General features: G+C 45.4%; 1 protein-coding gene and 1 pseudogene across 1 annotated transcript, besides 5 other annotated features; both read left to right on the top strand.

The window, feature by feature from the left end:
* Positions 1–13,776: part of a sequence feature (sequence corresponds to BAC RPCI93-1I18) that runs on past both edges of the window.
* Positions 878–1,127: a mobile genetic element.
* Positions 878–6,129: a mobile genetic element.
* Positions 5,879–6,129: a mobile genetic element.
* Positions 6,141–6,390: a mobile genetic element.
* On the top strand, positions 8,224–9,687 carry Tb927.6.5370 (variant surface glycoprotein (VSG), putative; the record flags this gene model as incomplete). Its single annotated transcript, XM_840542.1, has 1 exon — positions 8,224–9,687. The coding sequence occupies one exon, from the start codon at positions 8,224–8,226 to the stop codon at positions 9,685–9,687; it is 1,464 nt and encodes a 487-aa protein (XP_845635.1).
* Tb927.6.5360 lies at positions 12,090–12,725 on the top strand (annotated as a pseudogene).

The raw sequence follows: 13,776 nt of genomic DNA, 5'->3' as shown, positions 1-13,776 counted from the left end.
TTGTAGAACTATAAGGATATATGCTCAATTTTATCGAACGTCATGAATTTTATAAAATACAATGACACGCTGATATTTTGAAAGAATTTGATAGAAATTGACAAAAATTTCTATATTTTAACAGTTTTTAAAAACCTTTTAAAAGTGAGAAAAATAGTTAAACTTATACTAAAATGTGTATAATAGTGGCATGTGGACATAACGTAGTAGGATGAAAGGGCGTCAAAAATGATTAGTACAATAATTTTGATTATTTCGTTATTCTGTCGCTATCAGTTAGGGCTATAGTAGAAGTAGTGTTAATAATAATATAGAAATGCCAATAATGATAATACTAGGATAGTGTTGTGAGTGTGTATACGAATATTAAAATAAGAGGGCTGCCAGCTGAAATAACCCCCAAAATAAGGAGTTTAAAATAATTGCAATGGCATAATTTGAGTAAATGAGTGAGTAGAAGAAGTAATAAGACAGACTGTGAGCACGTTTGATGTTATTGAAGGAAAATAAGAGATACAAAAGAAAAAGAATAGGGAATACGAACATTTTCGTACATAAACATGGTGATGAGTACCATGATGCACATTGAGAAGGTGAAGAAATATAGTGGTTAGAGACAGAATTAGTTGTTACATGTCAAATAGAGTCTCTGTGTTACTCAAAGCGAGTGATGCAGTTGACAAAAATAGGGAAGAAGATACAGAAAGAAACAAATGGACACGCAAAAGCTCAAAGCGGCACAGAAAGAAATAATACGGGGTGGTTTGTGCTTCCTATGTCAAATATAAGTGAATAGATGCTGCGTAAGAAATGGTGTAACATATAGTTTGAAATATGGTGGCCGACTTAAATGCGGAGGGTTGAGATCAAGTGAGTACCCTGGCGATGCCGGCCACCTCAACGTGGTGCCAGGGTCCAGTACCCCGTATCATCAGGGGAAGCCAAGAGCCAGCAGCGTTCCTTTCATAGGGAACACTGCTGTGCTCCGGCTACGGCATCATACAGCACAGGGATCAGCAGCGTCTTGCTGGGACACCGTTTTTCATTTGTCGGTCCCTGAGCACGTGCCAGCGTGCCATCAGCAGTATATCATCCGCACTAAGATGCTGCTGTCCGGTGATGTGGAAGAGAATCCCTGCCTGTCGTTTCACGGGATGCAGTGGAACTGCGCCGGGCTATCTCAAGGAAAGAGATTAGCACTCCACAAAACCCTTGTTGATGAGCGGATCGCCTTTTGTCTGTTGAGCGAGACAAGGATGACGCCTGGAGAGGCGGCTTGCTTTAGCGTTGCTGGCTACCAACATCACGGAATAGCTCGTAACTGCAAAGGATGAGGTGTATCAATACTAGTGAGAGGACATACCAGTCGAGACCGGTATGGCCGTTGTTGGTCGCATTGAAAAAGTGCATGCAACAATTCACCTTGCACGTGGAACGGCGCTGACTGTCACGTCGGCATACATCCCACCAAAACACACCTTCACGGCAACTGACCTAGATACGCTTCTGACGACTGACGGTGCCCAGCTCATCGGTGCAGACGCTAACGCACACGCGTTGGCATGGGATCGCGCGAGCCCACCAAATACCAAGGGTGAAACCCTCACACAGTGGTGCATTGACAACCAGTTTCTGGTCTGCAACACTGGTGAGTGCACCAGGTACGCGCGCCACCACGGGGAGTCCACCCCTGATGTGACACTGTCAAGGAATTGCACAGTGTACACGTGGACATCGCTGTATTCTCCCGATAGCGATCACCATCACATATTTTTCGACGTTATCTTTGGAGACGACACAGATGCACTGAGCTGCCCGCGGCTTCGAAAGCCCATGTACGCATGGCTAAAAGCTGACTGGAGGAATTTCCGTCTCAAGGTTGACGAGCTCTGCAGGAAAATTGGTAGAGAGAAGAACGTCAAGACCCTGGAACAGAAATTGAGCTCCGCCATCCGCATTGCGACGAAGGTCTCCGTCCCCCGTGGCTGCAGAGCAACGCCACCACATTGGACACCTGAGCTCGCGAAACTCGATGAAGAGATCGCTGGATGCGGACCCTCCCACCGAAGGGAAAAGTTGGTAGCCACGCGTAAGCAGATCCTGGACCGTACCACAAAGAAGAGATGGAGCACGCTATGCTCCAGACTTGCGGTGTCAGACCGCTGCAGTTGGCACATTGTCAAGAAGGTATATGCGCCACGACCACTAACCACACCGGCTGTACTTGTTGATAACGCGGCCATCACGGACTACCGTCAAGCTGAGAGGTTCAGTAAACTGTACTCTTCCCGCGCAAGAAGGCACCCCGACTCACACCCACCGGCACCAATAAAGACGATAGCGAGTGAGTTCAGTCCCATCACGATGGCTGAACTACGGAGATCGATCAAACTGCTACCTAGTGGATCCGCAGCCGGACCTGATTGCTTATACAACGAGGCACTGCAACATCTCGGCAGAACAGCGCTGAATGTTGTTGTGAGGCTATTCAATGAGAGCCTACGAACGGGAGTCGTGCCGCCTGCATGGAAGACTGGTGTTATCATCCCCATCCTGAAGGCCGGAAAAAGGCGGAGGACCTCGATTCTTACAGGCCTGTGACGCTCACGAGCTGTCTCTGCAAAGTCATGGAGCGCATATTTGCCACGAGGCTTAGAGACACTGTTGAGTTCCAGCTGACGCCGCAGCAATCAGGCTTTCGCCCCGGATGCTCAACGCTCGAACAACTCCTGCACGTCCGCGCTGCCCTCTGCCGCCCCACGCACCAATATCGTACGGGTGCTGTATTCGTCGACTACGAGAAGGCATTTGATACAGTAGACCACGACAAAATTGCGAGGGAAATGCACAGAATGAAGGTATCACCCCACATTGTGAAGTGGTGCGTATCATTTCTGAGTAACCGAACTGGCAGAGTGAGATTCAAGGAGAAGCTCTCCAGAAGCAGAACATTTGAGCGAGGAGTGCCACAAGGAACTGTCCTTGGTCCAATCATGTTCATTATTGTCATGAACTCGTTGAGCCAATGCCTTGCAGAAGTGCCGTTACTGCAGCACGGATTCTTTGCAGACAACCTGACGCTACTTGCGAGGCACACAGAGAGGGATGTCATCAACCACACACTACAATGCGGCCTAACCGTGGTGTTACAGTGGTCAAAAGAGTACTTCATGTCTGTCAATGTAGCGAAAACAATGTGCACACTCTTCGGGTTTATAGAGCGCCACCCCCTTACATTACAACTGGACGGCAAAAGAATAGGAGCTGACAGGACACCGAAGCTTCTAGGAGTAACATTCCAGTGTCTGCAGGGGATGGCAACACATGCTGCAGAAACGAGACGCAAGATGGACTTCCGACTACTGCAGATAGCAGCCATCTCAGCTTCTACATGGGAGCCAAGAAGACAAGTACTGAGAGCTTTTTATCTAGCACTCGTACAGGCACACACCATGTATGGCATTGAGGTATGGTACTGGGACACTTCGGAACGAAGTCGCGACCTCCTTGCAGCAGCACAACACAAAGCCAGTCGCATCATAGCTTGCATACCGCATGGGACGCGCAAAGAGGACTCTCTGCTGGAAGCAAACCTCCTGCCACTCAAGACGACCACTCTTGTGCGCAGCATGAAATTCATGCTGATGTGTGAGTCACGAGGCGGATGTTTACGGCGCAGTGCTGAAGAAGTATACCACAGCAAACATCCAGTCAGAGTCCTACATTCCCGCATCATGCGGTCCTACCCCCACCTCCGCATTGAGCCACGCGAGCACCCACTAGAGACATCGACGCTCCGCCACAGCTGCCGACCGATATTTCACACGCAGATAAAGCCTGTGTGCGCTGATGACCCTGACGATGTCAAAAGGGAGGCTTCCGAAAAGTGGATTGAACGGCATTTTGCACGGAGGGGGAAGGAGCCACCGCGGCGAGAGCACTACGAATTGTGGACTGATGGATCCATGTCCCTCGGTGAGAAGTCCGGAGCAGCTGCCCTGCTCTACAGAAACAACACGCTGATTTGCGCACCCAAGACAGGAGCAGGGGAACTCTCATGCAGTTACAGAGCGGAATGCGTAGCATTAGAGATAGGACTGCAAAGGCTGCTGAAATGGCTTCCGGCATACAGAAGCACACCGAGCAGGTTGTCCATCTTCTCTGACTCGCTGTCAATGTTAACAGCACTGCAGACAGGCCCCCTAGCCGTAACGGACCCAATTCTAAGACGACTATGGAGGCTTCTGCTTCAAGTTCAGAGAAGAAAGGTGTGTATCCGACTGCAATTTGTGTTTGGCCATTGTGGCATGAAACGGAATGAGGTTTGCGATGAAATGGCCAAAAAGGCCGCAGATTTACCACAGTTGCGAGACACATGGATCCCCGACATCATTGCTTATGCGAAGCGAGTGCTTAGGTCGGAAGAAGTCCATGAGAACACTCATAGGTTTGGTATCACGGGCAACCACTTTCCAACAAAACATAAGGAAGAACTGACGAGGGAAGAAGAAACAGCACTGGCACGCTTTCGGGTTGGGTCTTCAAGACACTATGGATGGATGTTGCGAAAGATCAACCCGAGTGTGCCTCCACAGTGCCGATGGTGCAACCCGCAACATGCAGCGATAGGGCCAACAATACAAACGGCCCCACCTGTTGCGACACGCACTCTTCAAAGAACCTCCGAACCGACCAAATGTACGGAATGTGATGCCACATACCAATGCCGCTCGAGTGCTGTAACGCATATGGTAAACAAACATGGCTTTGTGCGAGCTGATGCCCTCCGGAGGATCAAATACGGCGATGCAACACCCGCAGTGGACATCCCCCCCGGAGCCCCCTCCAGTGGTGGCGATCGTTCCTCTACCATCGAGCACACGAGTCCCGATGAGACCGCAGGTGCTTCATTGTACCATCTGTGCCTCCAAATTCGCAGTGCCAGCCCGACTACTACACCACCTTAGAACAATACATGGCATAGGCAGCGGTAGTTGCCGCGTGAAAAGGGGGCGAGAGAACGAAGACTCATTGCAAGGAGATGGTAGCGTCCCAACAGCGCCAGCCTCTCAGGATACACGGAAGCTGCCGTTTCAATGTGACTTGTGCGAGGCGAGCTTCGGTACACACTCTTCCCTGTCACTACACAAGAAATTCAAACATAAAAGCATAGTGACGGAGGACGGTACCGTGGTGTTGGTGCAATTCCCTCGTAAGCGTGCCCGTGAGGGAAACGTTGACGTCCCGGGGAAGGGCGAGGTGCAGTGTGGTGTGTGCCAAAAAAGTGCTCAGTTGCGGGGCCTCCCTCATCCGACACTGTAAGGCTTTCCACTAAGGTGAGGGAGTCGAGCTTAAATGCAGCAAAATCACAAAATTGGGTGCCACTGATTCCCCGCATACAAACACATCCATGTTGGTGTGCCAGACAGGCGGAAGGCAGTGTGCTAGCAAAACTGGCCTCACCCTACATCAAAAGAAGATGCACGGTATGGGAGCAGAGCGCACTGTTACGAGCCAACGCGGCGACTGCGAAGAAACGTCGCTGCACCTGATGAGCTGTCCCGGTTTGAAGGAGTTACGTGTCAGGTTTGCGGTAGAAGGTGTGTGTGTGCAGGATGTATGTTTCTCTAAAAGGCTGGCACAGTTTCTCATTGCGGTTGAACGGAGCCGGCCACAGGTGAAGTCCTCACCTAAGGTAAAAGTCATACAACCCACTTTCCCTTCTGCAACTTCCCCCCTTATTGCCGAGTGTGGAGCCAGCAGGAAAAGCACCGGACGCAGGAATAGTCCAGACACCCTCAGAGACAGAGGGGGTATGCAATCAACAAGCAACAGAAACAGAAAGAGGGGAAGAGAATAATAAACGAATAACAAAAATCAAAACAAAAGGATTGCTAATTGACATCTTTGGGAGAGTCCGGGGTGAGGGGGGCTTCTCGCCCCATCTGCTGTATTCCGTTCAACTGCGGAGCTACAACAAAAATTATAGAGGGTGTGTTAGGATGAATAAAAAAGGGAGACTCTGCCACAGTCGCCAGACCGATAGCATCTCAGGGCTCTACGGTGATGGCTGATGGCCGCGCCAGTGGGGGGAAACTCCCACGAAGGCACGAAGAAAATTCCAAAAAATCAAGTGAGTACCCTGGCGATGCCGGCCACCTCAACGTGGTGCCAGGGTCCAGTACCCCGTATCATCGGGGGAAGCCAAGAGCCAGCAGAGTTCCTCTCATAGGGAACACTGCTTTGTTCCGGCTACGGCATCATACAGCACAGGGATCAGCAGCGTCTTGCTGGGACACCGTTTTTCATTTGTCGGTCCCTTGGCACGTGCCAGTGTGCCATCAGCAGTGTCATCCATCAAGTGAGTAACGGTTTATCAAATGAATGTGGGGTTTTACTTTACTGTGTGGAAGGAGATACGGGTAACGTGTTTTAATTTATGAGTTGAAAAGGCGATTAAATTGATGCAAAGGAGATTGTTCCGATTTTTATGGCTCTGTTAGAACATCAGAAAAACTATATGGAGCACACGCAACTAAAAATATGCTCGAAGGTTAATATAAACAAAAATAAACAACACAAAACAGGGTTGACGAGTAAAAACGATTGACTACGCAGACCAGAGCCGACAAGTGTCAGGATTTATCAAATACAATCTCCTCCTGCTGATCCATGCCTCGGCAAACACACCTGGCAACAAACCATTTTCTGGCACGAACTCAACACTGACCTGCGCAATAGCTTCGTTTGAGCATACTTGGTAATGAAGAATTGTTATGAAAATTTAAGGAAAGCAAACAAAGAAGTTGCAGGACAGCAAAAATGTACGACGGTCGCTTTATCACAGCAGAAGAAACCATCAAAGAGACACATAGAGATTTTACAGCAATCATCTCCGTCGATAGCCGATGACGGCGGCAGATTACCTGGCAAACACATCGGCTTCGTATGTGGCAAAACATCCGCCAAAAAGTTGAAGTTTACTTCAACTGTAGTTATCGTATAGATTACGTCACACCAGCTCACGATAAGTCTTATACAAGCACAACTCAGAGGAACTGACGGCGGTGTAACCGCTATAGCACCTTCATTTATAAATGCAGCAGAAAAATTTGCCTTCTTCCCGCCATGACAGGGCACCTCACAAAAAAAAGAAAACTAAACCACAAAATACAATGAGAAATACCAAGGTATCGCAGAAAGGTCACCTAAGCTGGAAGACACGACACTTCTCTGCCTACACGCACTGTCTAGGTTAATATTTTCAATGGACAGTCTTTATCCTTAACGCAGAAGGGGCAAAGCACAGAGAAGTTTCCAATGGACTCTCCAAAAGTTACTCACCTCTTCCCCTAAACAAAAAAAACCATGAAAAAAAGATGAAGTGACACTCAACACTTACAATTTCGTTTCTATTCTACTCTAAAATAATGGAAAAGGCACATTCTTCTACGAACAAAAACAACGAATGCACTTCATCGTGCGTATGCGAACCAATCATAGCCAAAATCATCAAGCACTATGCGGACGCTCTAAGTACACCGGAACACAGCCTAAACCAAAACACCATGGACCTTCTGAAGCAGAATACAGGCGTAACTTAAACAGGACAGGCCTTTGTGAAAAAAAAAAGAGATTCCTATCGTAGCTGAAGCAGGAAAAAAATAGAGGGCTGCGAGAAACAAACCAAAGCAGTGGAGAATTTATCCTTCCTGGTCTTACGCAGCGGAACAGCTAACTCGTGAACCAAGGATCGCCTTACGGCGCGACACTGCAAAAAGGTTTGCTAGGAAAACCGAATGCAAAGGTGGCTTGTCGCCTGTAACCCGAACACCGGTGAACAACAACCATGGAACTCCATGAACGTCCAGCCTAAGAACAGCATAGCCAAGCGCATTCTAAAAAAATTTTCTGTAACAACACTACTAGAAATGCCTGGTTGGACGGAGCCTTACACCCGCGCAACAGTACACAGAACGAGCTGCTAGAATGTACTCTTCTACTACCGCCTTTATTAGCTGTAGCGCTGCAGGTGTAACCACCGGAAACCACAGACATGAACAAAGCTGCCCCAACTACTAGCAAAGTTACCTCGCATGTGGGCAATCAGTCAAGTTTCCATCAACGAATGTTCACTGAAATACCAACGCTAAGAACTTCCTCCTCTATTTTGCAAGGCCAAGGCAACAGCTACTCAAGAGAAGGTGAAAAAGAGAGGATAATATGCAGAGCTCGCAATGGTTGCAGCCATTAGTGCTTTTCGTGATGACGCTGCTTCTCGCAACCGGGCTTAAACGCGTAGACGCCGCCACAGGCGTCGGCATAAAGAAAACCACGTGGGAACCGCTATGTCAAGTAAGCGAAGAATTAGACGGCATAGAAGGTCACGTTCTACAAGAAGCGACGGAGATGATCGCAGCCACAATAGACTTCGACGCGGCAGCGAAGCGGGCAAGGATTTTCAGCCTAAAAAACCCCAAGCACAAATGGACAAAAGCGGCTATCACCATAGCAGCAGCCTACGAAGCCAAAGCAGCCACAGCAGTTAGGCAACTAAAAGACACCTATATAAAACAACAAGTAGAAGCCGCCAGTCGGAGCGCTTACGTAAAGGGTCTGGTCGACGATTTCCTTAAGCTACTGGAGCAAACGGTCGACGGGAGCAACAACGCGTGCCTACTGGCAGATGAAAACGCAGACACGCCAGTGACACGCAGCGCTACGACAAAACTCGGCCAAACAGAGTGCAAGCTAACACAAAGCCCAATCACCGCAACGCGACGGACACCGACCCACATAACAACCGCAGGATACATAAACTTAGTCGAAGGGACCGGCGGCAACAAGCACCAACCAACAGCGGCGACCAAAGAATGCCACCTAACAACGGCGCACAACAGCAAGGGTTTCGCCAAGAGCGGGGGAACAGATGCAGCGGTGACGGTGATGGCTGGGTACCTGACGATTCCCAACACGGCGGGGGAACTGGCAACGGCAAACAAGGCAAACCTAATCAAAACGACCAGCGACGGCTTAAAGCACTGGGCGGAGGCACATGCAGCCATAAAGTTGGTCGACCGGACGCTGCCCACAGAGTACGCCAACGAAAGCGGCGACCTCACAGAACGAGCGGCACTGAAGGAAGCCGCGCAAAATTTGTTCGGCGAAGCAAAAGACCACCAAGGCAGCGATGAAAAGAAAGCAATAGAAACCGTTTTCTCCAATACAAATGTGGATACCATCAACACAATTATAACATTAATTGAAAAAGAGGATATTCCAAAAGGTGCAGCGATGCGACAAACTCCTACAAAACTCGAGGACATCAAAAACAGCATCGAATTAACCAACTTGTTGAGCTACTACCAGCAACGTTTATCCCAAGACTTCGCAACGCTTGATAAAAGGCTAGAAGAGTCTACCAAACACCAAGATCTAAAGGCAACAGAAAAAATTTGCGGTGAAGCAAAAGATGATGAAGATAAATGTAAAGGCCTAAAGGATAAGGGGTGCAGTTTTAATACTGACACCAAAAAGTGTGAGTTGAAAAAGGAGGTGAAAGAAAAACTAGAAAAATCAAACCAAGAAACAGAAGGGAATGATGGGAAAACAACAAACACTACGGGAAGCAATTCTATTTTCATTCATAAAAGCCCTCTTTTGCTTGTAGTTTTGCTTCTAAAATAAAGTTTATAAAATATTTTTGTCTAAATTTATGAAGTTTATGCAATTTGATATTTGAGAAAATTCGCTAAAATTTTATGAAGTGTGCTAAAAGTTTTATGATTGTGTCCTATGGGTGAAAATTAGCAAGCTGATAGTGTATAAAAAATGAGTGCTATTATAATTTCCTTAATTCGTTTTATTTTGCTTATTTTTTAATTTTATGGATATCAGTCAGGGTTATAATAGTAATAATAATGATAGTTATTGGAGAGTATTATGAGATTGTTTACACTAATATTATAATAGATGTGTAGTGGGTTAGCCGAAACCACTAAAGAGAGACACTTAATTAATAACAAGGGTGCAATTCTAATAAGTGAGTGAATTGGAGTAGTAATCGGAGAGCATAAAGAATTTTTATTAAAGAAAAAGGAGAGAGATGGAATATATGCATTTTTAAACACAAATAGGATGAAATATATTATCATACAAGGGTGTTATTAAGTGGACAATTGTGGAGTGACAGAGTCTATCACACAAGAAAAATAGTTTTGCTACGTTTCCTACAGAAGCATCGATAGAAAACTAATTGAAAAGGAAGAAAATATGAAAAAAAACAAGACGATACGGATATCACAACACCGGGGGAAACAATACTTTAGAAGGAAGAGGAGTTGTCGATGATGCACTGCGTTTCTTTAAAAAAGATAGATACTACACCAGAGATTGTGGTGACTATTGTTTTTACTCTGATTACCGATCATAATGTCTAGCTGTAAAGGGTAAGAGATGGTGATGGACTGGGTAAGTTTATATAATGTCAAAGGCCTCTTCTTAACAAATACACTAAAATTTAGTAACATTTTTCGGCAACAATATTATATTATGTGGATGACAATTTAAAACTAAGAACTCTAATATACTAGTTTTAACAGCGAAAGGAGAATCAAAAGGAGAAAACGGCTTGAACTTCAACGTATATGATGCGATAGAGGGATTCTATAAACTACAAAAAATTGTAATGATACTCTTCCCATTTCGTATTGCTAAACTTGCCACACATTAAGGGATTTCAGGAAACAGTTAATTCCCAGAAGAATACGCACTGACGCGGCAGTGACGGAATGCATTAAGAAACTTCAGGAAAAACTTTGAAACCAGTATATTAATTTCCAAGAAAAAAACGAAAGAGGTCTACAGTAAGCCAGTATTATTGCGAAAAATGAAAATATCAACGTGTGAGCCGAAAACACCGGCGTTATATCTTCATTTAATGTGCATCAGAACAAAGGAATTGTGGTACATTAGAAGCAAAAAAAACAAATCTTAACTGTTTGAGATATAGATGTACAATTATAAAGGTTTTTTTAAAGTGGACAATTTTAGCTCAACTGAGTTCTATTTTTCTAGAAACATTTTTTAATCATATGGCGTACAATTTCCCACTTTTGGAACATTGAAGAGCAATAAATCTCTCAAAAAACAAAAGAAGGTAGCGATGCACCAGCAAACCCGAAACGGCCAGAACTTCCGACGGACTTTAACAGTAACGTTGGCACATGTACCTTTACCGCTATCGCATGTAAGAGTATACATTCTATTAGCTCTATTCGCAGCAAGAAATGCAGTCGGCCCCCCTACTCTGCACCCACTGAAGGCGGCAGCAAAAAAACCCTGACATACGGCAGATTATCTAAAGGAACTGGCAGACAACGCTCTGGCCATATTAACAACAGGAGCACAGCAGAGCGTTGCAGCAGCTGCTACAGCGGCGAAGCTACAGCTAGTAGCTCAAGCATCAAGCGGCCAACAATCGCTTGTCGCCAATCTTCTGTCCCAGAGGCTACTGGGTTTAGCTAGCGAGGTATAAAACACGATCAATAAGCACCGTCAGACGATCTACGCTGCTGCGAGATCAGCTTACAAACTTAGAGGCCAAATGGAAGCTATAGTAGAGCTAGCAACAGCTGCCATTAATTCCTCTAACTTTGTCAGAGCAAACAACGGATTTTCTGACAACAGGTACCAGAAGATCTAGCTGACGACGAAAATCAACGAAAACGCGGCTTACATGCGGGATGCAACCGCCCGAGACATTGATGCAACACCGCCGACGGCAGACAGCACAAGAACGAACTCAATCGTATTAATCGGCTTAAAAACGGCAACTGTAACCAACGCTGGAGTTGACTCAGTACTCACGGTGTGCGCACATGCGGCGGCCACAGGCAAACACACAGCCAGCAACGCCTGCACGAGTGGCCAAACCACCAAACTAGCGGTAGTGAGCGGCAAACTATTCGTTGAAGAAACACTTGCACTAACGCGCAAAACATACGGGAGCCAGGAAGAGTATACAGCATCCACAGGGAGCACGGACATACCGAGCGCCAAAACCATTGCGGCAGAGTTAAAAAAACATAGCAGTCCTAGAAAAAGTAACCTCGGAGCTTAGACGGCTGACGATGAACCTGGACTTAAAAACGGTAATAACAAGTAGCACTCTCATGGAAAAAATAGCGACAGTGATAGAAGGTGAAACGGCGAAGTACAGCAACCAAGAGACTAAAGCCAAAGTGGATAACTTACTAAAGGAAGCCATTGGTGAAAATGGAGACGAAATCATAAACACTATAGGAAAGTCGCTTGACGACCTGACTCCGCCCAAAGCCGCTGTCGGAGGAAATGGCGACAGACAGCTAAAAACAATAACAGCACCACAAGATATCGCAGATGCTACGACTTATTACGCTGTTCGCCGTTTCATTAAGGAACAGGAATAAAAAAAGAAACACCAAGCTGGCTCCTCATGTCCATCAAAAGCAGACAAACCAGCAGATCCACCTAAAACAGCAGACGAATGCAAAAAGCATACCACAGAGAAACCTTGGAAAGATGAAACTGGCTGTGATTTTGATAATAAAAAGCCTGAGGGTGAAAGATGCTTTCCGGCAGTTGAAACTGACAAGTAAGATGAAAAATCGTTTTCTCACAATTTGAGAGTTTCTGTTCCTCAGGTGCTTGCTGTGTTAGTTTTTCGTTTAATTCTAGCATTCTAATATTCTAAAATAATTCTGCTCAGTTTTATGAAACTCTATATAATTTATAAACTTAGCTATTTTTGCCATATTTTAACACTTTCTCAGCAACTGAAAATATGAAATTTTGGTGTGAAAGTTGCTTATAGGTTTTAATTAGTAGGGTGGCACGGTATGAAAAATGAGTGATATTTTAATTTGTCTTATGTTGTTTATTTTATGGATATTATTTAGAGTTATGAGTAATAGTAATATTAACAGCGATAATGGGAAAGTGTTGGGAGTGTGTGCATACTAATGTAATAAAAAGAGCAGTAATGATAATAATGACTAAGTGGAAGAGAAAAATGCGAGAAGTTAAAACGATAGCAAAGGTTATGTGAGAGCGAGTGAGTTAGAAGAAACAATGAGCAAGATGGAGAGTACGTGGAATATTATTATTGAAGGAATTCAGGAAGGAAAATGGAAAAGGAGATAGAATATGCGAATTTTCCTGCACAGACACAGAGGTGGGCATTATTATGCACAAGGGAATGATGGACAAACAGAGTTCACTATACAAGATAAATGCGGTCTGGACTTTATTAACAGAAAAAGCGACAGCAGGCGAAGAAAATGAAAAATAAAGAATAAAATGACAGTGTAAAACAATTGAGAAGCACAAAACGGAAGATACTTATTAATGAAAAAGACCCGATGGCGCCAAATATTTTATTAGAAAATATTTTGGTACAAAGGAAGAGATTTTTGCGGAGGTGGTGCTTAATCTGATGGCGTTTCAAGGTTATTAGCACTGAAGCCGACGAGGGAGAATTCAAAATGGCCGTGAAGCACTTGCAAGTTTTACCAACAGCAGGATATGTCAATCAAGGTAAATAGTTTAACGTGAAATGTATTGACATAGTGAATAAAAGGAGGAAAAGGATTTAAATAGAGGACAATATTGGGAAACGTAGCAACTTAAAAAATTAGGAACCAACACAAAACACAAAGGGCTACAGACATAATAAACACAGGTGTGCATTTACCGTTTTCCTGATATACCGACACCATATGAGGCAGTAAGACCCCA

This window comes from Trypanosoma brucei, chromosome 6 (assembly GCF_000002445.2).
Source record: "Trypanosoma brucei brucei TREU927 chromosome 6, complete sequence".
Taxonomy (NCBI): Eukaryota; Euglenozoa; class Kinetoplastea; order Trypanosomatida; family Trypanosomatidae; genus Trypanosoma; species Trypanosoma brucei.
The sequence above is the reverse complement of the archived record's forward strand: the minus strand, read 5'-3'. Positions and strand labels throughout refer to the sequence as shown.